Below are 25,991 nucleotides of genomic sequence, written 5' to 3' on the forward strand. Positions count from 1 at the left end.
AGTTTGGTGGTCACACTCCATAGTATAGCAATACTAGTAAATAATTTTTTATGTCTTTGAACACTGACTTAAAGGGATCATATCATGCCTAACTCCACAGCAGGCAATTTGGGGTTAAAAATCATCCCTGAATAATGTTTCAAAATCCCTTTCTTTCTCTAAGCTTCAAGACATAGGTATGAGGCATTACACATAGCAGTTGTACATAATGGCCTATTCCAGGCTAGCTAGTACTAAAAGCAGATGTACTTTGTTCTTATGCTCATAGGTACACTGAGAAAGTAGCACACAACTGAATATTACTGGCAGGATGATATACATGTGAGAAGATACATGTATTAAATAAACTCTTCCAAGAAAATAGTAGTATACTGTTTAATGAGAGAAAGCACATTTTACCCTTTCAGATAGATGATACTATTTGGTTTGGATTTGGTTTGCTAGACAGGTAATAATTTTGACAAAACACTTTTCCCAAGAACCAAAGTCATTCAGCTTGCCCATCCATTCAGGAAGGGCAAGATCAGAGCTTGTCAGAGCCATGTTTGCATGGCAATCCATCAGATCACAGTGCCTGGAAGACATGCTAAAGATGACTAGAGAGAGCACACAGGTGTGCCCACTGTGCCTACATCTTGACATTCTTACTTCATGAATCCTAATTCTGATATTCTGTCCCCTGGAAGCAGAAACAATGCCTTTGTAAGGTTAGATTTGATATAAAATATATCAAGGTCTTAATTCTATCTTTTTCCTCTTGAACTTTTCTTGGCTTGTGGTAGAAGGCAGCCATGCTACAAAGCAAGATGGCTGATCAACAGCATGGCTGGATACTGAGATGGGACAGGCTTTAACAGCAAAGCCAGGCTGAGAATGAAGAAGCTGGGCTCCAGTCCTATGTAGGCCATGGGCAACAGCTAAGCTGCAACACTGCAGGTGCTGCTCCTATCCAACGTTGGAGGATTTATGCTGCAGATGAACTTTATAAGTGATGAATTCTAAATTTTAAGTGAGTATTGCTTCTTTATACAAAACACAAGAAAGAGAATACCCTCACAACTGTAATACAGCATTTTCCAACTAAAAAACAAAGATCACTAATTCAGGGGCAAGATATCTTAAATAGCAGGACACTTATGAAATGGAATAATTTTAGAAAATATAACTTTAATTTTCATGTTAATATTTACATGACAACTTGAATTAAACAATTATTATAGAGGTCATAGGAAATCTATCTACATACAAAGATAAGAATAACTTATTGTAATGAGTATCAACTCAATGCACAATGGGACTTTTATAATATTTATGATATTTGCAAAAGGTTTATTTTAGTAAATAATATTTTTAGGTTTATTTAAGTAATAATAATAATATTTAGTAATTGTGAGTCCCAATCTCACTCATTTAATACAAGCTCTTTATCATGGCTTTCAGAATTCTGTTTAGACCTTATCCAAATATTTATATTCTGAGTTGACTATCAAATTAATAAGTTCTCTTTTAGCTCAACTTGTAGCATGTTGATAATCACTTTTCTCTATTTTGTTAATCATTCTGTGCACCCTCAAGTAGGAGTGATTTTCTCTTGAAAGAGAATCGGAGGCTGAGCAGGTAAAACAAACATTCACTGACACTGAGTGCCAGGCAGAAGCTGTGCAGTGCCTTTACACACACGGTCACCCCTCCAATAACCTGAAGGGGGCTAACATTCCTTAATGAAGACATTGGGGCACATAAAAGGGCATTCTCCACCAGTCAAAGCAGGCTCATCCAAAAAAAAAAAAAAAAAATCATGTCCTGTCATGTTACCTATTTACTGCTTAGCAATAAAGTACACAGAAGTTAGGAATGATGAGCAACATGCCCTCCTGTATCTATTAATTCTATCCCATGAAGCACATTCATCTTACAAACACAGAAAAGTGCTTTCCACCATGTGTCTAATACTAAGGTTGTGGATTCCCACTGGATTACAATAAAAAGGAATTTAGTTTACAATCATGAGGTAAAACATTTATCTTCTGGGTAAAAATGATCATGTATAGTTGTACAGAATCTTGCTGAGTACAAAGCCCAGTTTACCTGGTTGTTGTTAGTTTTCAATAATGGCGGCGGGGGTTCATGATGGAGGGGGGAAGAGGCAGAGCTGCTTTCACTGTCACTGCCATCACTCAAGCTGACCCTGCGAAGAGACACTGAAAAGTTACACGCGCCGCCACAGACAGATGACAGACAAGTATTATGAAAAGCAAGGACCACAAACATTGGCATGGAAAGTCTGGTTTTAACACACAACTGCAGGCATCTGTCGGTATTTGCTTATATCTGGAACCACCTCAGATGATTCCACTGCCCATGTGTTTCAGTATTCCCAATTCTGCAATGGAACAAACCAGGTCTTAGACATATGTGTCTCCAACTTTGGTTGCATATGTAAAATGGATGCTCAAGGATTGAAAGCCTGGTAATGTGACCCAAGACTAGTGCTCAGCCACCTCCTGAGCTTCTGTGGGAAGCCTACCATTCTAGAAGCACCACTCATCATTCCTACTGTGTCGCAATTCAATGAGGTGCCCACTTTGAGACACAGATACAGTCATGTACTAGAGCGACACTCGGGACACAAACTGTGTTTCATACATTACTGTTTTAGAAAAACTATCTCTTAGCACCTAGAGACAATAAAAATATGACTTTCTCCCTAGTTATTTTTTCTTCTTAGAACAAAATGAAACTTTCCTAGCTAGAGAAGAGAAGGTTCTTGCTCATCTGAATGTATGCCCATCTGAAGGCTCATCTGAATGTATGCCCTCATTCAGGAAGGCACTTCAGGATCTGCTCCCTCTCTGGTTATACAGTAACCTGATATAATATTCTCCTCAGAGATAGCAAATGCTATAGAAATCAGCAGCGTTTTTCTTTCACTCTGAATAGGCAATCACATCCTCACTTTATTATACATTCAGACAGATATGATACAAGATAGGAAACAAAAAGGACACGTTGGGATGTCCTTTTAGCAAAAACTGATGGAACTTGTTTTTCTTAACTAAATTACATTAATGAAGTGTTCTGTTGAAGCGCTGCTTTCAAATGCTGCTCGGCTGAAGTGGAAGGCTGAGTATTTAAACTGATTAAACAGTTGAGACTGCACAAGTGCTCTGAAGATCAAATGTTACATGGACCCATCGTGCTAACAGTACACGTCAGGTGGGAAAACAAAGACGTGTCCCTGATGTACATTCACACCAGACAACTGATAAATGAGTAATATGTGTGATCTAATCCCATACCGATTCTGGACAGGGTAGAAAGTGGGTAACAAAGAGCTAACAAGATCTGCAAATCAGCAACTTGAAAAATTACATAAATAGGGCATGTGTGAGTATGTGTGTGTGTGTGTGTGTGTGTGTGTGTGTGTGTGTGTGTGTGTGTGAGGTGTATGCGCGTGTGTGTTTTCAATAAACTAAATTGGAGAGCAGCCAGTGGTTGGGTTTAGTTGGCCAAGTTAGTTCCTAAACACCAAGGTTCAACTCCTATTGAGATCCTTTTGACCTACTACTTTCCCTCTTGTCAGATCAAAGAAGACAACATCTATGGCAGAGTCTATAAAGGTTCTGTAAAAGGAATGTAGGCAGGTGCACCGGGAGCCAAGGTACAGGAAGATATCCTGAGTCTGTCTAGCTTTGTAAGGCAGAGTCACTACAGGATCTGATAGGGTTTCCATTCTATGGATGGGCAGCTTGCCTCAAAGGATAACAGTGAAATGCCAATTAGAAAACACAATCAGCCGGGCAGTGGTGGCACATGCCTTTAATCCCAGCACTTGGGACACAGAGGCAGGTAGATTTCTGAGTTCAAGGCCAGCCTGGTCTACAGAGTGAGCTCCAGGACAGCCAGGGCTACACAGAGAAACCCTGTCTTGAAAAAACAAAAACAAACAAACAAAAAAAGGAAACACACAGTCTGTTCCCCTTGGGTTCCCTTTGTCTTAGGCATTTCAGGACCATCTACACAGTAATAGATAGTGGGGAAAGATTTATTTCAATACATTATAAATGTAATTGGATTTGAAGTTCAAGTAGATTCATATTTTCTCCTCATAACACATTAAAGTGTGCATGCCTATTTGTTTTCCTAGTGATAAACAAAATCCTCAAAGCAATTTCAAGTTGACTATTAATTCTAAGTGACATGAATTACCATCTTCTAATGTAGAATTATGCCTCATAGCATTAAAGCTACTTAAGGAACCTAATTGTCAGCACACTTAACAGGAATTTATTTGCTGGAAAACACACACAGGTGAATTTCGTTTTAATTAGGTCACAACATAATTCACTAGAACCAATTATGTAGTTCTATCTACAGGCAGCAAATGCTGTCTCTTCACATGTGGAACACCCCCATCTCAAGGCAACAGGTTGATAGCAACTCTTCAGATGAATTTGCTACATGGCAGATAGCAAAGACGTCTGATATGGCTTCTTCCTATGAAGGTTTTGGGGGAAATCCTCTCTTCTTTTAAGGAAAAAGGAAAACTGGTTTGTGGTAAAAGTGAACACAAACATACCCGTTTCAGAGGAATATAACCGTCCCCCATTTGAGATGGGATTTCGTGTTACCCAGGCTGGCCCCAAACTTGATATATAGCTGAAGATGACTTAAGACTTCTGATCCTCCTGTTTTTCCCTCCCAAATATTATGATTATAGGCAATGTGCTGAGGATCAAACCCAGCACTTCAAGGCCACCAGGCAAACATTCAACTGACTTTGCTACAATACATTTGCTGCCGAAGTGTTTCGTGCCTTTGTGATTTACCTAGTGAACCAAGGTGGCTCTGTTTCAGGGACTCTCTTACCTGCGACTTCGGCTTCCTCCTCTATTTACAGGTCTTTCCATCTCAGAGTCATTATCATTGTCCTCTGCCTCATCAGACTCCTCCTCGTTGTCATCAGAATGCAGATCTTTCATGATTGACCTTAAAGGACCTGAGCAATGATGTGAACCACAGAAAATTAAACAAACACTCAAACATGCTTGATCATATTAGACACTTGGGAATGCCTGCAATCGTGACCTCTGGCTAAGAACAGTCATTACCCTGTACAGTTAAGACTTTGCAACTTTGACTGCAGTCAAGATGGTTTCTGGACTCGGTGGTTAAAAGCACTTGTTGCTCTTCCAGAGGACATGAGTTTGGTTCCCAGCACCCACACAGTAGCTTATGACTCTGTAACTCCAGTTCCAGGAATTCTAACATCCTCTTTGGACTTCCTCAGGCACTAGGTATTCACAAGGTGCACAGATTTATGGGTAAGCAAAACACCCTTACACAGAAAATAAAGTTAATCTAAAAAATTTTTTTAAAAGAATCTCCTTTTTCTGTGTAATTTTATCTCCTATCCTTCCATCCCAAATCACAAGCAAAGACAAAATAGATCTATTAGTAAACAGGATGTTTTGTTAAGTTAATCCATGTATTGAAAAGTTGAGGCTAATAAATCGCTGTGGTTGTAGCTGGTTCTTGGCAATGCAGCCTTTGTGTGGTAGTGTCTGATCTATTAAGGTTTAGCTGCTCCTTTTACTTCAAGGTCAATTTCAGGTCAAGCAAGCATTTCAGTGGAGCTTAGGTTCTAAAGTCGTTCGACTCCACCTTGTAACATTCTATCACTCATTTTCCTATTGATCTTGGACAACAAATCTTGTTGCAGCACAGCGTTTTGTAGCCAACTTTCATTTTACTTTTTAAGAAATTCCTGGCAAAATATCAGCATGCATTAGCATAAATAAGACTATGTAATAAATCATGTGCCCAGAAGATCCAGAAAGTATCTGGTATTACACGAGAGGAGGTGGGGAAGCTGTAACTAATTTTATTTAGGACCAGACAAAACTGACCACACACTCACTCGTTACTGTTACTTCCCCTCAGTTTACTGCTTAGTATATGATGGAACAGCTATTTTAATCTTAACAGAAGATTGTAAAAATAACCAAGAAAGGGGTATTTTTACTCTGGATTAAGCAATTACCAAAATCTAATCTATGCTAGGACTGGCTATGTGAGCTGTCACTGAGTACTCCGTTCTCAATCATGCCCGGACTCCCCGCAAGCTCACAGACCTCTGCCTTTGTAGTAGGCTTATTTCTTTGAAAGTTAATGAAACAAGACTTCTGAATAGCCAAAACTATCATGGCCTTTTATTATATATTTTCTTGGAAGCTTAGCTTTAGTCCAAATACACACAACAATTTAATCCTCTTTCAAAGCATACAAGGCCACTTAGAATTCGGTGTGGTCAATACGAATGGTGATGTTCAGTATGATACTAGAAAACAAGTTACTCTCTGACACTGTTCTATTGTGTAAAAACAAAGCAGAGCCCACTTTTGGAGATTTCACACACACAATAAACATGGGCATCATTAAATGTTCTAGTTTAATGTATGCAGAGTTTTGGTTAACATATAAATATAAGTAGAGAAATGTGTATTTAAAAATAGTAAATGTACTTTCGTTTAAAAGGTCTACTAAAACATAAATAATAAAATAAATGAGGGGTGTCCAAAGGTGAGGAAATGTCCAGAGGTTCATGCCAGCACCTCTGAGGTTGGTTTACTGGAGTATTTCCTTTGGGAACTCCCTGGAGTGGGATGTGTCTATAATCCACTCGTGAAATGCAAACCTGATGGGAGAGTCTGAGAAGGGGGCACTTTCTAGACTCAGGCCTCCTATAGCAGAATGATATTCAAGTACATTCCTGGGGGAAATAATCACAGCTTCACAAAAGCCAAGTTATCCTTCAAATAGTAAAACAGGAGAAGATATGGCATAAATCAGCTCATTAGGATGCTCTACGGGGAAAATGTCTCACTGGCCTGGGAGCTGTTGGTACCTTGTTGCCTGGTCTGGGACGGTGTGAAGCTGGAGCTGGAGCTGGAGCTGGAGCTGGCAGGACTGGGTTGCTCTGACTTCAGAGAAGAAAAAAAAGAAAATCATCAGTACATTTATGGGATACAGCACATGTAAGATGAAAATAACCTCAAATGCCTCTACAAAAAGTCTGATGCTATGTAAGAAAAATGACCACACATATCACATTGTTAAAAAACTAACACAGGAGAGTCATGATGTCATTTTTTTTTTGACAGCCTTATTTGTATTAGATGAAAGTAACATACAAAATGTCAAGGATGAGAAGATAAACCCCTGGGTGCTAAGTGAAGGGAGACTTCACCCTACTAACCCCTCTACAGACCTCCTAAGGGATACATTCACTGTCCTTTCCACAAGGCTTGATTGAGTATACTGGTTCAAACATAGTAGTAATGAGGCCAAGGTCATTAGCTCAATCACTTTATGAGCAAGTTAATTTCACTCTGGACCAAGGCCATGAACCAACTAACCCCACTTTCCACAAGTTCACAAAGAGAGGCCAATATTCATAACATGGAAGTCCCACAGACAAGTCAGGAGACAATGTTGCCATTATTTTAAGAAGAGACATACCCTTTAATTTCACAGCTTATGGACTGGTAGAGGAACAGCCTCACACATACATGACTCTCTGACTCTCCATGATCGAATCCAGAACAAGTCCTATATCCCACACACCTGAACTCAGTTTTCTTCCTTCTTAAACCACTAACACCTTTACAAAGCAGGTTACATCTTCTTCCTAGTATGCTGGGGTACTTCTGAGATAGCCCTCATGCTGTGTTCTCCCTATATAAGCTGTAGATATCCAGTACTTTAAAACTCATATGCTTCTTATTTCCTCCATACTCAGCATAGTACACTGCACACTGCAGACCATCCTTAGCTGGGACTTAAGGCAGAAGTTACTCCACTGGCTCAACGGTTTTTACAAAAGAGTTTATGATGCTTAAAGGTTGTTGACATCAGATGCATGGAAAGAAATGTGCAAGACATCAGCCACACCAGCTATATACTTGAGTTCTGTATCTTAAGACTAAGGTCATGCTTAAGTAATTTAATAAAAGTGATGTGTTTGGTTATAAGAATGGACTATTTCTACCCATTTCTAATGTCCTCATATTTTTAAATACAGTTACATTATTTTAGAAGTATGCAAGGTGTTCCCATGTATACGAAGCATGCTCTTTTTCCTTTGCTAAATGTATAAGTGGGAGTACAAGTACAGGCACAACCAGAAGCCACTAAATGAAGACAATGATCCCAGATGAGTATGCACAACAGTTTCCCACCATTGAGTTCATCCCCTTCCCAGCCAAGGAGTCCCATCCCACCCACTTCCTGTAGCAGCACCAAGCTCCCTAGACTGGGCATGAGGAAGCACTTTTGGGCATTTCTGATGCACACTTTACATCCTCAGGATGGATGGGAAAACAGGTGTCAGCAATCTAGCTCATTCTGCAGGAAAAGAGCCAGACAGGACCTCTAATGAGAAGCAGGCGGCTCACTGACTCTTCACCACTGCATTATTTATTTGCGAATCATACTGTGTCCTACACATCGCTCCTTGCAGGCCACGAAACAGTTGGTTTACAGGTGCAAATGCATGAGTGAGGAACTCTTCACTTCTGTTAGGTGGTTTTTCTGTGGTTGAGCCTAATGGCCAGCTACACAACTGAAGGGATATTTGGTATACTGCCCATCTGTAACACAATTCTCTCAGGGCCCAAGGAGTATTCTATTCCCTCTCCAAATTGCTCTTTCCAGCCATGAAAAGTGCCTGCAAATGGTATTATTTTAATAGCCCTGGAAACCATTTGGAAGCAAAAGAAAAGTTCCCTTATCATACTGCCTGACCAGCACACACTGCACTGGATCTAAAGAATCATACTGTCAAACTATTGACTGAGAATGACATTAACCAGGGTAACAAGGCAGGGCTGGATGTCAGGGCACATGCAGGTATATATCATGATGCATGCATACATCCCAGCATGTATGAGGAAGAAGCAGGTAGATGAGTTTGGGGCTAGCTTGGTCTACATAGTGAGTTCCAGGCCAACCACAATTACATAGTCCCCAAAACAAACCAATCAACCAACCTAGGGAAGACAGTACCTATCTCCCCAGCTACCCACCACAATCTTGACCCTTCCATTTCAAGTATTATGCAGATGCCAAAAACCAAACCTTTAGCATCTTAACCACACACATTCTTAACATTTCCACAACTGCTAATTATGTGAAAAAGGCAAATAACTAAGAAAATTCTCTCTCTCTCTCTCTCTCTCTCTCTCTCTCTCTCTCTCTCTCTCTCTCTCTGTGTGTGTGTGTGTGTGTGTGTGTGTGTGTGTGTGTAACTCCAGCTTCAAGGGATCCAGTGCTCTGGCTTATGTGAGCACCTGTACTCATGTACGCATACCCATATACAGATAGACAAACACATACACAAAATGAAAATGAAAAATTTAAATCTGCTAAGAATAAAAGTCAGCCAGCCGTGATAGCAGGGTTTGTAATTGAGGCATTGGGAAGAGAGACACAGAGATCCCTAAGACTGGCTCACCAGTCTAGACTATCTGGCAAGTTCCATGACAATAAGAGATTGTCTCAAGAACTAAGGTGGTGCTAGCTGAAGGGAGAAAAAGCTGTCCTCTGTCCTCCATATCGTAGTATACTAGTATGTTCATGCGTATGTGTACATATATACATAAACAAAAAGTAAACACATTATGAAAAAGACAGAAGTGTTAATCTATCCATAGGGATCATTTCTATATTCTCCTCAGTGGATTTTTCAAGAATGTACAGTGACAGAATCTGTTTGTTACTCAATAAAAACACGATTAATTTCATTCATGTGGTGGCTGATTTTTCTTCCTGGTGTGATCAAACATTGGCCAAAAGCAACTTTGGAAAGAGTTTACTTTATCTTATCATCTTATACTTCCAAGAGGCTGGGACTGAAGCGGAGAGCATGGCTGAACACTGCTCACTGGCTGCTCTGTTTGCAGGCATACGTTCTTATCCAGCTACCATTCTGATTCAACCCAGGACTGCTTGCCAGGGATGCCATGGTCCACAATGGAATGGCTTTCCCACATCAATCATGACATTTCCCACAGACGTGTCCACAGGCCAATCTGATGGAGGAAACCCCTCAATTGAGGTTCCCTCTTTCCAGTTGTCTCTAGCTTATGTTAACCTGAAAAAACTAACCCTCACAGACCTTGAACACAACTGACTATACAGAGTTCAGCTTGATCCTTTTGCCACCAGAAGGCACAGGTACACTCATCTATCTCATCAAGGCTACTTTAAGTATTTTTTATATTTTAAGGAAATCACATTTGCCAGCCCCTCAAAAACCCTACAAATCAAAGGTAATTATATAAAATATTATTTGATTATAAAAACTGGACAGATTAAAAGCTTTATAGGATCCCAAAATACAACATCAGATTCATCCCCCCCTCCCTCTCTCCCTCTCTCTGCCTCCCTTGAAGGCAGACTTGAATCTGTATGCTCATCTGTGTACACATGAATCTGTGAGTGACATACCAAAAAATAAAAATAAGGAAGCTAATGACATCCCCATCCTTTCCTGTGTGGGATAATTTGATACCAGTTTTTCAAATTCAAAATTCTCCCCACTGGAAAAAAAAGTGTTGATGTCCTGGATTATCAAACACTAATGGTGACTAATTAAAATTTGGTTGCCATTATATACGTACTTATATGCAAGAGGCCAAAACCTTCACTACTGCTTAAAACAAGACCTATCTGTATAGTTAATGAGACAACGGGCCTATCATGATGGGCAATATACTCGTCAACACTGAATGACTATGCAAAATCATCCTGTAATAGTTCTCTACAGAGGACTGCCTATGTCCAGGGCAAGTAGGAAAACCTGTGTGCTTATATCTCCTAGAAATTAAGTCTGAGCACAGGAGGGATTTGCACAAACAGACTTTATCCTGGAAAACACACGTTACTCTCTTTGTCCTTTTGGACAACTACATTTATGAGCAGAATTTCAACTTCGATCTTTATAGCAATCAGGACTTAGAAAAGGGAAGTAGGGGACATGTATCTACCTTGAGAGAAGAGAGAAAAAAGAAATAGAGTAAAATTAATTAAACGTTTTTAAATAACAAAAAGGAAATACAAACTAACCAGAACTTACTTCAGATACATTCCAGTGTTTTATACAAAGCTTTTACTACATGTAGCAAAAGAAAATTCATATCCTGCAATAAAAATAATTTCTTCATTGCACAAATACCCAGAAAGACCATGCTGAAAATAAATGCTAAATAAAGAAAAAAGTGTTATTTCACTGCATTATTTCCCTTCATGACAACTGAGTGAAGACTCAGATCTTATCAGGTTTATCTTTCCATGAAGCACCCTATACATTATGTACCTTTAGCTTAACATAAAAAAGATTAACTCATGTAGTTCTTCCTCTATAAGAAGCTGAAAATTATACACCCACTTTTCAAATATATGGTTAATTTTAAAGAGTAGTGTCATCACACCCATTCCTAAAGAGCCACGATAGTGTTCCGAGTTGGATGAGTGAACTGGATCTTACTGGTTATATGACCAGATGATGCTTTCAGATAGCTATGTCAGTAAATGAAAAGGCAAAAATTAAATGACAAATGACTTAGGTTAAGAAGATTAATACAGTGACCTGTAAAAGGGATACAAATGAGAATTTTTAATAAAATGCTTTCAAGAGAATCAGAATCTTATTACAGGGAGATATATGAAAATAACTTTGGGCCAGTACTAGTTACTCCTTAACATAGCTTTGTGCAGTGGGGCACATTTTTTTCTTCATTTGCTTTCTATGAGGAAGGGCAGGTACTAAACTCTGTTCTTTCCCATGACTTTCTAAAGTTTTCATTCTAATGTCACAGTTTTTGGAGACAAAGCCTTTGGTAGGTATAGTGATGTCACCACTATGAGCCCTCACGATGAGTTTAGGATCCTTGAAAGAAGCAGCAGCTGAACATGATCCCACCCCCCTCTCTTCCCAAGTAAGATGGCATGTATCTGCAAGACAAGAGGAAAGCCCTTCCCAGCTTCATAATTTTGCACTTCTAAGCTTTCAAAATTTATTGTATGAGCCACAGACTTTATGGTAAAGGATCAAGTGGACAAAAATAGCAAGGCATTTTTTTAATAGATATCTTCTAACCAATGATGCTGAAGCAGTGAAATTAAGTGACCATGGAGTGATGTTTACATAAGTTACAACCAACTGCTCAGGTTTCTCATATACTATTCTTTTTGTTACAACTGTAACTCTGATAAAAGATTAACTAAAGAAGCACTCAGAACACATATAACATTAGTGTCAAGGGAAGTTTTCTGTGTCACTGTGAAAGAATTTCTCCCTATCTACAAGACACATCTAAAGACCCACACCCAAAGCAAAGGAGTGGTAAAAGCAAACATTTTATTCCAGGACTTAGTGTACTGCAATCAATGACTTCTCATGTTTACCCAATAAATAGTCATAAGAGTCCCGGCTGGGAGCAAGTGCTGGCTGACAGGAACCTGATATAGCTGTCTCCTGAGAGGCTCTGCCAGTGCCTGACTAATACAGAAGTAGAGGCTCACAGCCATCTATTGGACTGAGCACAGGGTCCCCAATGAAGGAGCTAGAGAAAGGACCCAAGGAACTGAAGGGGTTTGCAGCCCCTTAGGAAGAACAACAATGTGAACTAACTAGTACCCTCAGAGTTCCCAGGAACTAAACCACTAACCAAAGAGTACACATGGTGAGGCTAATTGCTCCAGCAGTATATGTATAGCAGAGGATGGCCAAGTTGGTCATCAATGGGAAGAGAGGCCCTTTATCCTGTGAAGGGTCTATGCCTTAGTGTAGGGGAATGCCAGGGCCAAGAAGTGGGAGAGGGTAGGTTAGTGAGCAGGAGAAGGGGGAGGGAATAGGTTTTTGGTTTTGGTTTTGTTTTTTTCGGAAGGGAAACTGGGAAAGGGGATATCATTGGAAATGTAAATAAAGAAAATACCTAATAAAAAATAAATTAAAAAAAAAGAGTCCCTGGGGAACCTTAGTAGCAGGAAACTTTCTACTCTGAGCTGCTCCTATGTTCTTGACACTGGTCCTGGTTAAGAGGATGTGTCAGACAATAGAGTACAACATTATTTGCCTTCAAGGGTAATCTGCTTTATTTCCTTAACTCTACAGTACAAAATCTTATAACATCATAGAATAAATGTTTTAAACAGCACATTAACAACATTTTCTTTGAAAACACAATGAGCTTAAGAAAAGGCCACTGGAAGCTACAACCTTTACTATGACTTACTCAAGTCTGTGACCCCAGCAGACTCTCCATTAGTGTTTAAAACTTTAAATGAGCTTGCAATTAAGCCCGAATCACATTTCACAGGTTGTGCTGCTGTTACACAATCAAATGCTATTGTGTCCATCATTTTCTGATAACACGGCAAGAAACTAAGAATTACCCTTTCAAGTAACTGCTGGCAAAACAAAAAGTCCTTATTTCTACTAAATTTTCAACTTTTAGACATAAAAATTGTCCTGGATGCTAAGCTAATTGGCTTTATATTAAAGCATCTCTACTTTAACAACTACACTTGCTGTCTGCCTCATTATCATCTTCACTATTATTATTAAATGTTGTCATCCTTTGACTCCCCAAACCCTGTCCGAGAACACAAAATCTCATTAGGAAACGAAATGGCCTTGGGGAACAAGGGTCTATAAATCTCTCTCTAAGACCCTTTTCCACACTTAGGGATGGCTGTAATTTTCTTTCAGCTTCCTCTGTTTAAGCAGAAGAGCCTCAAGTCTTTTATCTCTTGTCACCAGTCTTACTTTGAAGGCTGCTACTGACTATTGTAGTCAGAACATGTGCTGTTTCAAAACCTCCAGTCGCTGCAAGATGGTGTATGTGCCAGATGTGCTCTAAGAGATTACAGGCTGAGAATCCTCACTTGCTGAGAGGTTTAGGAGTGTGAAAACTCACCTGCAAGCAGACCACATACAGCCACATGCCCAAAAACATCCGAGCAAAGAATTTATAGTCTTACACCTGGACATTAAACATATTGTTTAATTGTGATGCTGGAGAATTGTGTGTGTGGAGCCTCCCACCTCCTCACCCCACCCAGAGTTTGAAGATGGTTACAAAAGGAAAAGTTACAAGTAACAAAATGTCAAATGCCTCATAAAAGAGTGAAAAGAGGAAAAAGAATTCCTAGTAGATTGTTGCAAAAGGATTCCTAATAGATTGTTGCAAAATTACCAAGTAAACAATGGCCATGAAGACATTTAGATATTTATAGAGCATTTGACCAACACTAGCAGAACTACAATGAATGGCTACTTAAACCAACATCTATTAGTCTTAATATTTGAGCTATCTATGGGATATTTCCCATTAAATATGAAGCATGTAATTAATATCAAGGCAGTGACATTAAAAATTCATTTTATTTGCTAAGAGCATATTTCTATGATTTCTACCACACTTTGAATTCCTAAATAACTAAAATCCACTGGGGGGAAAAACTATTGATTTTAAACTGTCTGATCATAACCAAGTACAAAATTCAATATTTTCTCATCATAAATTTATACAACCAAAATTATTACTAGTTGTAAGAATAATTCTTTGTATACCCTTTATCTTCTTAATTAGTATATCAATATATTTATCAACATACTGATTCCTTTTACTTTATCTAAATGGGGGAAGCTTTCCAAACTCTTTGGGTGATGAGTGTACACACATGGGCTTAAGGAAATGTGTGTGAGATAATCCAGAAAGGCAAAAGAAAGTGACAAAAAAAATCCATGATTTTTCTCTGTCCTTGCCTTTTAAACTCAATGCTTTGCAAGTGCTTTCTTGCACCTTATGTTAGTTAGTACAAAGGTATTATCCTAACTAGGAAATGTATAGCTCTTACAGGATGTTTGCTGAGAGAAACTAGCTTGGTACTAACATACTGACAAGCATCAGCTTTAATCCTGTAATTTACCACTCACATCACAACTGTATCATATAGCTTTCTAAGGCTGGTGTGACATCAGCACAATTTACTCAAGTCTCCAGGTTTTCCCACTCTGCAATGTCTTATGCTTGGACTCCAAAAGTTCTAAGATTTTCAATTAAATATAAATAGCCTAACAGAGTTTCTTATCACTATGTGACATGAGATTATGTAAAAGATTTTAAAATGCCTACAGAATTCCTTAAGATAAAAAGTGTTTTACACAGTCCCTGAGAAGCATGTGGTTATCTTTAGATGCCCCCTTGCCGCTCTGCTTCACACAGTCCAAGAAGCATGCGGTTATCTTTAAATGGTTCCCCCCCATGCTTTGTTTCTACATTATTTGTTAAAAAATTAGCAGTATGAAGTAAAACTACTTATAACTGCCAAATATTTAAATATGCCATGTTTACATTATCTTTAACTTAAAATGCAAGTTTTAACAAAATGTCTACAAAAATGAAACTACTTTAAAGATGTCTGTGATGTCCTAATGAAAAATAAAAATTAAAAAAAAAAAAACAGTACAAACATGGCACATTGAGGAGCCTGTTCTCATGGGAAAACACTGGGAGGTGGATTCCTTTGTTTTGTTCTCAGTGAAGCCTTTACAAATGTAGAGTTCAGAATCACATATTCTGCATTGGTGATATTAGATTCCTGTCAGGAATAGCAGGGCTGCTACTGCGACAGGCTCCAGAAGAACCTGCACCTCCACGCACACAACTTATATAAGCCTAACAGTTGCTTTTCTTCATAAATCAATCTATTGTTGCACTTCATAATGAGAAGGCAGATTTACTGCCTTTTACCGCCTTTTCTCACCATCAGAAGGATCCCTATTTGGGTAATAGAACATTTCTCTTCTTAAAGGGTGTTTGGGATTAGGAAGGCAGGGGCAAGAACCTTTAACATCTGCTCCCTTCACATGAATGACATGCCTCGTTCTCACAGTCAGGACGTTGAAAAGCAAATACCCTAAGTTGATAAAACCCTCACACTAGAGGAAGCACAATACTTTAAATCCACTGAAATCATCTCTCAACACACATGTAAATTTGAAGTTTATGCAGTAAAACATAGAATTCAGATAGCTAACACTGTCACTCAATGTCACCTAACCATCGCTAGGGTCAGACAACAGGAGTTCAAAATAAAGACTTCATCATCTTCAGTTTTCTCTGATCCTAGCAGCGAATTTAAAGTGTGGCTAGTAAGACTTCCATCATCTAAATCTCCACATTGGACAAGAAGAATAAGAACAGTTTATAGTATAGTCTTGCATGCTTCTGTTTTTATTTACTCAATGTTTTCCCCTTAGGGAGAAATATTTAAGAATTATGAACTTTAGACTTTATTTTAAAAATCAAGAGAAAAGCATTTGTCAGCATCTACTTCCTAACCATCTGCCTTTTAAAAATACACACACACACACACACACACACAGACACACACACGCCCCACCCACTCACTGCCGTCAGGTTTGACATTCTCAGCAAGTAAGTAGATCCTGATGGATCTAAACATGAGTCTCAGGAATCATGGCTCTAATTTTGGAAACAAGCTATCTTTAAACAAGCATTGTGATTCCCACCAGCAAACACAGTCAAGCACAGATTTTGAATACACAGACTCCATGCAAGACAAATAAATAATGATGAGCAGGTACTGAATCTAAGAAGAACCTCTATTTCGAAGAAAACTAAACGATGTCTTCTATCCATGAATATGGAGCATTGCCTTGCAGCTAACTCTTCTTGTTACTCTGAGCTATCTTTTGTCACTACCCAATGCTTTCTGACAGTTTTATAGGCTGCTATCCCAAAGACTTCAGTATTTATGGTCTTTATTCACGTGGGCTTTCTGCTCTTATCCACTGGTTACTAATCACCAAATAGACTTTAAAAAAAAAAAAAAAGGGACTGAAATCGGCTGAAAGGATGTCCTTCAACAATGGTGGCTCAGCAACACACCAGCTAGAGGTCTTCTCAGCCTCTCTAGCTCGCTTCCATTTTCCCTTCCTTACATACAAGTTAATGAGGTTTCAAAGTCCTCCCTTTCAAGTACAGCAATAACCCAAAGGATTTGTTGATTTCCTGGAGGGTGGCTTGGAAGCATTTCCGAATCGATCCTCAGAAACACATTTAATTTTTAATTTCAATATATCAAGAATGACTTAAAAATCAAACCCTGTTTTTAAGTCTTCACAAAACAAGATCATTTCCTATATGTACCTGTAGAATCATACAGAAGAAATTCAACTCTATGAACCTTAGTGTATATTTAAACATACATATGTTTCAAAAAATGTATGTGGCATTCTATGACTTTGGCCTTTAGCTTATAACATTCCTTTTCAACTTTTCCAACACTGTCAAAGCTATTAGTCACACATAAAATACCCAGTGTAAAAAGCAACACAACACAATACAACACAATACAAACAACAAACCAATTCTTTTTATTTTATTTTATTTTATTTTACTTAACTGGTTTTTGTCTTAAACATCTCTGGAAAGACTGGCTGGTTTTCATATTATGAACCATGTAAAGTATGTAATTGTGCCCTCTCAGCAAGCTTGGTACTAGAAACCTTGAGGTTAAATTAGTCTAAAAAGTGAAGTGTCCTTCTAAACTAAATCTATGGAGGAAACCTAGCAACACTGACACTATTATTCTCATGAATGTCCTGGTAAGCCAAGCAGACTGCGCAGTTCCCTGAGTATGTGAACTGCAGGGGACAGGTCGGGTTGGAAGGGAAAGGAGAGTGCCTGGGAGGACAAGGAGAGAGATGGCAGCTTTGCAGGGGTTCCTTCTGCTCTAAACTAAGTGTGAGCCCTTCCTGGATAACTCACTATGGTCAGCTGTGGTTCCCTACGATATCACAACAGAATGAAACACTTCAAAAGGAAACAAATGTTCAAAACCAAACAGCGAACATGTGCACAAAACACTCCCAAATGTCTTTTATGTTTTTAAATACCTCCACATGTAGGTAAACCCAAAACATTCGTCTCACCAGAAAAACATGTCAGCATTAGCATTTATATTTAATTATGTAGCCCATTTGTGTACAAGATTAACTATTTGGATATCATGTGACTGTATTAAGTTATACAGATACACATGGGAAAAAATCTCCTTGACTGTATTTTCAGAATGTAGTTATTTCTGTTGATTAATGTACATGGTTTCTGATAGTCCAAATATATAACCCAATAATTCATCTTTCTTTAGGAGAAAATGGCAAATGTTATTGTCTGCATGTAAAGATCTAATGACACTTAATGAATGCATATTCTTTAAATTTTCTGACAATTTAGATTGTATTTGTCATACAAATTATTTGAAAGTCAACTCAAATTCCATTAAAACATGTTTAGAGCCTTTAAAATAAAAAATATATGTATTTAGATAAGAATTTACAGACAATGATTTTAAAATGCAAATTGAAAAATATTTCCATATACATTTAAGTGATAACTAATTTTTACCAACTACTCTAATGAATAGATGACAGGAGTGTTGTTAGTTCTCTGGGAGAAGTGAAGTTTTGCAGTATTTGTTCTTAAACATAAAAACATGTGAACAGTGAAACCATCTAAGCAGTGTGACTTCTTAAAGTGATATTCTACATAATTATAACACAGGAAAACAGCATTATACTTTGCGGAGTGAAAAGATTCATGTCTGAGTGACAGGGTTCTGGCAATTTTAAACCTTAGCATCTCTTAGAAAGCCAGAGAATCTGTTCAGCAATACAGTCTCAAACAGAAAAAAAAAAAACAACTTTTATTTCTTTAATATTCATTTTAAAAATTCAATGGCATTAAAATGTGTATAAGTGTTCTGAAGTTATAGGAGAAAGAGGTTTTTCTTGTACTTAGCTCACTCTGTGGGAGAGAAGTACCTATCAAGGCTCCATCATACAGTGATATACTATAAAATACTGCCTATGCATAAAACTTTCTCAGATTTTGTTTCAATTAGATAAGGCATGCTACATGCAAATTCATGGTCTAAAACTGGAACGATTTTTCTGACTTCTTCCATAATCTGTGCCTTTGTTCACTTTTACCTCCTTTATATAGCACCTTGTGTAACATCTTAGAAACTCCTATATAATTGCTGGCCACGGTAAATAAACTTTACACACAGCTGGCCTTCAAAACCAAGCAATAGCACAAGCAAAGAAATCATCCTCACCTCTTTCAAAACCAAACAGGGTAGCCCTCAGGAACACAGACGTGCCCAAGCTCCCAAGTGTCAGGGAGGAACTGAGCGCTGTTACAATGATTCTCTTGAAAGGAAAGAACTCTGCTTAGGCACCCACTGTATATTTGGATTGGATTGGCAGTTTAGATGACAGCAAACACATGGTCATGACTTCGCATTACTCATTCATCCAACACGTACACACAGGCTAATCAGAAGCAAACATCCACCCTCAACTGTTTTAGAAACAGTCTCTTCTATCTGATACTGCTGTATGTGCAGGGAGCAGGCCTTCTGCTGGAGATCAGATGTCAGACACTTAACTCTCTCCTACTACACCCAGACCCTCAGTCACATTACGTTGTAATGCCAGACAATTTTCTAAAATAAATTTGACACCAACATTTTCAGGAAATCCACTATTTTTGCCAATGTAGTTTTATGAAGCCTCACACTAATGAAATAAAATAATATAAAATAACAAAATAGTGGCTAAGTAAGGGTTCCAGGATCTTTGCCATCTGACTGCTTCAGCTGTGGGACCTGTCCCTCCTATCTACAGCAGCAGCACACACCCCTGTGCAGAAAACAGGGCAGTTACCACAGATGATCACCTTTTTTTGTATATGCAAATAAAGCTTAGTGTGTTAAAAGTGAATATATTGAATGTGAAGTTTTTAAGTTCCTATTTAAAAATGGGACTCTTATTTACTAGAACATAAGAAGAGACAACATAGATGTCACTCTTTACAATTAGGCTGCCAACTATGCGAGCAAAGCTCCTGAGGTGTAAATGTGCACAGATAATGGAATGTTAGTAAGCAAGAAGCACGAATCAGAAAGCAAATGTGGCTATTCACTCTACAATACAGGGGCGCTTTATTAAAAAAAAAAAAAGCAAATAATCTTAAGATAATTATGTTTTACTTGAAATGGGTTTACATTTTAATTTAACGTCAGGTACTTTGAAAACTCCAGGTCAACATACAGATGGCATGAATGGAAGAGTAGTCAGAGTTCAGGCTGCAGAAATACCAGACCTGATTCCATCACATCGCAGCTGTGTGACCTCAGCCGAGCAATACTGTCTGTTGAAGACACCATCCTTCATTTTTAAAGGGGTGGAGAAAATTTCATGGTGTCAGTTTATTTTGATGACTGAGTATATACACAGTGCAAAGTGGTGAGGGCAGAATATGGAACAAATGATAAGCATTAGCTACTCATCATCAAGTAGAGTAACTATGAAATTATGATTCAAGAACAGTTATCCCTGAGTCAGCTTGCTTGCCCTCTCTCATGATAGCCTTTCTGAATATGCTCAGTACTTCGAAGAAATAGAGTGAGTTCCTTTATATTGGTCCAACTTCTCAAGCAGGAAGCTTATGCAACATCTAACTCAATGTCTCATATATAGGGCATTCTAATGGGACTTTATACAAACACATGATACAAAGATGAAATCTTTAAAGAGGTAAGTGCTGGGATTGAAGAGATGGCTAAACACTTAAAAAGCACTTAACTGCTCTTGCAGAAGAACCAGATTTGGTTCCAGCAGCCAACATGGTGGGTCATGACAATGTTTAACTACAGTTCTGAAGGATCCAGCACCCCTTCTGACCTGACTGAATATTAGACACACATGTGGTGGGCTTACCTACATGCAGGTAAAAACACGTACATATAAAATAAAACTTTAAAATATTAAAGAAAAGGACAAACAGAAGACATTTAGAGATAAGAAACACCTGGGCATGTAATTCTTCAGAAGTGAGATTTCATGGCTTGGGGTTGAGGGGCTTTCTCTCGTGCACAGAATGTGACGCTGAGAATATCAAGAATAAGATGCACCTAAAGTGGATGCTCACAATATAATATTGTCTTTAAAAGTTCATTTCAATTTTATAAAGTTGGACATTTTTGTCACATATCATGGTTCTTGTAAATAAAAAGACAAAACAGATGGATGACTGCTTGGTGGCAGAAATATTTGCCTGGTAGTTTTGGCTACTTATTACAAGTACTACAGAGGAATTCCGAGGTAGAGTGAGCCCTCACATTTAATTAAAATTCCTCTATGCTGTGCCATCAAATGGAGATTGCATAGAGAATTTATTATTTGATATTCTTATTGTCAAGCTATTTCTGTTTTTCCTTTAACCACAACTACTAGCATCATCCTCTGTCTGCTCCCTTAGTAGGAGATTCTGTTATAAACAGAAGCAAATGTGATATAGCTAGGAAATAAGAGTATTCTCGGTGTTAATGCAATCCCCAAACTTGTTAATGCTGTCTGTATATACTATTAAAATTTAATATAACCTAACAGAATTACCATCAATGGGATGCAGGTGTTGGATAACTACATTAGTATCAATACCACAGGCAAATTAAGATTTCTTTCCCATGTTACAGAGCTCTGATACATATCAATTCATTCATTTACTGAATTCTCAAGATCACAAAGCCATGCATATGGCACTAATAAATCAAATAGAGGCATCAAATCTACAGCCTGCTTTCTTTGGCTAAAACTGCAAAGTTCTACTTACAGAACCTTATCTACTCCCCAAACTTGCTGCCAAACCAAATTTAACTTACAAGGAGTACAGAAAATAGAGCAATCCCTAGCTCCATGTAAAGCCTCCCATGGCTTTTGAAGTTAGGGGATCCTGCTGTGTGATGGTCTCACTCTAGGTTATCTGTTTCCTCCCTTGTTGATTTTTGGAAGTTCCTAGTCAAGTAAAATTTCACCCAGAAGTGAAAGTGGCTTCAGACTGGGAAGTTATAAAATATTTTTATTTACTGATAAAACCTACAATAAAGTACTTAACAAAAATCTCCAACGTACTAACATATGCTAAACATAATGAAGAGTTATGCAAAAGCTTTTTCCATATTAAAAACATATATATCAGAAAGAATTCCTAGTGCTGGACATTCTGCTTGGCATTCAGAATCACTTTCTGATGAAACGGCTCAACTGTATGTGACAGCAGCATTAGCTGAAAGAGAAGGGAGAAGAAAGACAGAACAGGAGGAGGAAGCCAGTCACAACCAACCTGACCACCTCTCAGGTGATTCCCCTAATGATGCTATGCTGACAGATGGCCCAGCCCATCTACTGCTGACCTTGAAGATGATAAATAAAGTAACCGTTGGGCATGGCTGCTTAAGCAAGACCTAAACAAGAACACCACAACAGTTTAACTAAAATAGGAGAAAATCTTTCAGGGACCCTAACTCTAAATTTAAAAAAATAGACAACTATGGGATTTTGAGAACAGGAGAAAGAATTTGAGAAAGAGCAAGGGTGTGCACTGGAGTGGTTGGGGGTGGGGGGGGGAAGGAAAGGTGAACGTGATGTAATTATATTTTAATTTCACACAAAAATTCTAAAGACATGATGGGGGGCCATAGTGTTTTATAGTCTTTATAAAACTAATCTGTACTTTTCAATTTTATATTTATGTTTGGAATATGCAAACCAGGTATTTGTCTTAGTTCAAATGAGAATATACCTTAAATACTCTATGTCCAGAAAAAATTTTAGAAAGATTTAATAAACTATCCTAAAGTGCCAAAATCTGAACCAAGAATCTTTACACAGTCTCTGACAAATATTCATTCAAGTCACCCCAATTACAAATGTCAACTGTACCAGTGCTTTTAAAAATTATTCTAAGTTGGGAACAACCACCCAAAACAAGTTACAGCATCTACAGAAGCCTAGCATAATCCTGCATCACCAACTAACTGGCACTGCATTTTAATAAAGTTACAATTCAAGACCACTGTGAAAACAACACATTTGGTCTGACACAGTTCAGTGGTCTCTCTCTAACCCAGATGCTAAAGTGCAGTTTGGAGCAAACCAGATTCTTCGGTTACTGAGGTATTTTAAGTTCTACCTTCCTCTTAAGAGATCTGGTCCTTCGGCCCTGTGAAGGTTCTGTGCCCCAGTGTAGGGGAATGCCAGGGCCAATAAGTTGGAGAGGGTGGGGTGGCAGGCACGGGGAGAGGGGAGAGGGGAGGCAACAGGGGTTTGTTTTTGTTGTTTTTGTTTGTTTCTTTGTTTTTTGGAGGGGAAGCTGGGAAAGGAGAAATTTACATGTAAATAAAGAAAATATCTAATAAATTAAAAAAAAAAGAGAGAGATCAGGTCTTCACTTTACTTCTGGTGGACCAGTCTGCAGTTTCCTAGGTTGAAACCAGACTCCCATTTCCATCTGATGCTGCCATTTCTGCATTTCATACAACAGACCAAGTAAAGACACAAAACACTTCCTATAATATCATCTGAACTAGAGGGTTTGCAGTGAGAGTCAGTGAGCACCAAAGCCATACTAGCACCTTATTGTGTAGGGAAAGCCTCCTCCATGCTGAAGAGTGGCAGAGATGCAGAATGCCAGAGTACAAGGACCATTCAAATGTGCGACTCAGCAGTCCTATGTCTATTCTCTTAGAAGCCAATAAACTCTAAATCTGATAGGCTAGCCCTGAAGAGCACAAGTGAGTCTATGAATGACTTTTTGCTTTGACTATAGCTTAGCTAAGGAGGAGACCAAGAAGGAGATCTTTTGGGTCCTGACGTCGATATGTGTTTGGAAGCCTAATCTATAGACTAATGGAGCTTGCAGGAATAGGCAAAGCCTATTTATAGGGCTTTCAGCTGCCACAGACATTACTGGTGATGACAGAGCCCATTCCTTGGATGTCCTGATCACTCACCTATTCTAAAGATGTTTTGGAATGTCACAGCTAATGAATATCTAAGGACACTGAATATTCCAGACCAAAGACAAGTCCCAGTTTAAAAAAATACTGATTCTCTACTTTAGTGGCTATTTATGTTGGTCGTTCTAATGCTATAGTGAAAAACAGGCTAGTGTGTACACACCCTCACACTCTTGCACACCTACACACACACCTACACACACACACACACACACACACACACACACACACACACACATATTCTACTTTGTGCCACCTTAAAGTACTGAGATGGCCTCTTGTGTCCTCCTTTTCATGCCTGTGATTTTACTGGTGTAGGCTTTGCTTTGTGCATGAGTTACTTTAAAATCTGTATTAGTCACTTTTCCCTGCAATCCTACTCAGTAAGGATGAGGATTAAAAGAGAAACTTCTTTACTTTGAATACTCTAAATGGTGGGAGTTGGTAACCTTTTCCCATGAAAGGCCTAATAATAAAGGTTAGTAAATCACAGGCATTACAATCACTGCTAGAACTACTCAATTCTGACCTTATAACATAAGAGAAGTCCAAATGAAAACAAATTATGGCTGTGTTTAATAAAGTTTTATTAATAAAACCAAGCAGTGAATGAGATTTGGGATCTGAGTTACAGTTCACTGCTCCCTGATCTATGGGCACCTGGCACAGCAGCAAGGGATTTGGCAACTTTGTTAGATCATATTTCTCTGCTTTGATTTAACATATTATTTCCCCCAATAAAAGGACTTTTTCTTGAGGATAGGTGTTTAAAGACCCCACACATAAGCTGTGCATTTTCTGCTCCTTTAAGAGCAACTGTCCTATGGCAACTCAACATTTTATTTGACCTTGATTTGACCTTGCTACCCATGCCTCCTAGAATTGCTGTGGAGGACCTAACTGTGATGTATTATCCTGAAGAGGGCGTTCTTACATCATTTGTATTGTTGAATGTATACAAATACCAATAAAAGTCTCATGAATAAAATTAATTACTCCTTACCACACAAGCAATTAGTGCTAATATAGCAAGATCTTGGGGTAAAAACAAAAGCATTTAATGGATAAGTTATAAACATCCTAAGTTGCTGCAAACTCCTACAAGAGAGCTACCCAAAGGTCATTCTTTTAGTAAGTACAATCCATTAACTGTTTGATAAGGTGGGCACTTAAAATGAGTAGAGAAATCCATGGTCTGTAAACAGAAATATAGAACAGGATACTTTTCCTGGTGGGGAGGAAAGGGGTATCATATTCTTGTATTCTTGTATTCTTCAAGTTAAAAAAACAGGATTAAGTCCTAGATGAATAAGAAATCTGCACTTTTTTTTTTGGTGAATACTTAGTCTAATAAACCAAACAGCTAACAAACAAATTAATTAATCAATGATAAATAAATAGTATAAGTACAAAGACTGAGGATGAATGGTCGCATTTTTTCTGCTTCTTTCTTTTAAAATCTATTTTCACTTTAAAAGAATTTCCCATTAAAGAACAACAATAATTATGTAATTGTTGAACATAAAAGGTAACCAGGAATTGAGGGGAAATGATTCCAGTAGATGAGCTCCTTGAGGACTATTTCCTATAAAAGTGTGTGCCAGCAAATCGAGGGAGGGGTTCTCCTTATCACACATGAAAATGTAACAGACCATTAGCTTACCTTTTTTTTTTTTTTTTGTGGTAAGAATATTGCTAGTAACTGGGTCAATGGGATGAGCTAGTCAAATGAAAAATAACTAACTTCACTCAATATCTATCAGAGTCTCCAAATTCCTCAGAAAACAAGTCATAGAGAAAAGGAGAAGCACACCAACAATGTCAAGAATCCAGACTACTGCTGTAGGATCAGAGGGGAATACGTCATCAGTAAGATGCTGTGTAAAACTACACAGAATCCACAGGAAAACGGACCCCTAACTTGTCATGAGGGCATCATTCAGGAAAGGCCAATGGAGGCAGAGGCAGGTGGATTTCTGAGTCCGAGGCCAGCCTGGTCTACATAGTGAGCTCCAGGACAGCCAGGGCTA

General features: G+C 38.4%; 1 protein-coding gene across 4 annotated transcripts in view; it reads right to left on the reverse strand.

Annotated features, from left to right (window-relative positions):
* Positions 1 to 25,991, reverse strand: part of Mllt3 (MLLT3 super elongation complex subunit) — a 254,022-nt gene that overhangs the window by 12,266 nt on the left and 215,765 nt on the right. For 3 of the 4 annotated variants that reach the window (XM_031377818.1, XM_031377820.1, XM_031377819.1), the window contains exons 6-8: positions 6,908 to 6,983; positions 4,870 to 4,999; positions 2,089 to 2,188 (exon numbers count right to left, since the gene is read on the reverse strand). In XM_031377818.1, coding sequence (XP_031233678.1) covers positions 2,089 to 2,188; positions 4,870 to 4,999; positions 6,908 to 6,983 — 306 coding nt within the window. Of the gene's footprint in view, positions 1 to 2,088; positions 2,189 to 4,869; positions 5,000 to 6,907; positions 6,984 to 19,215; positions 19,344 to 25,991 lie in introns of those variants that run through there. The other variant, XM_031377821.1, reaches the window with a different exon arrangement.

This window comes from Mastomys coucha, unplaced genomic scaffold (assembly GCF_008632895.1).
Source record: "Mastomys coucha isolate ucsf_1 unplaced genomic scaffold, UCSF_Mcou_1 pScaffold18, whole genome shotgun sequence".
Taxonomy (NCBI): Eukaryota; Metazoa; Chordata; class Mammalia; order Rodentia; family Muridae; genus Mastomys; species Mastomys coucha.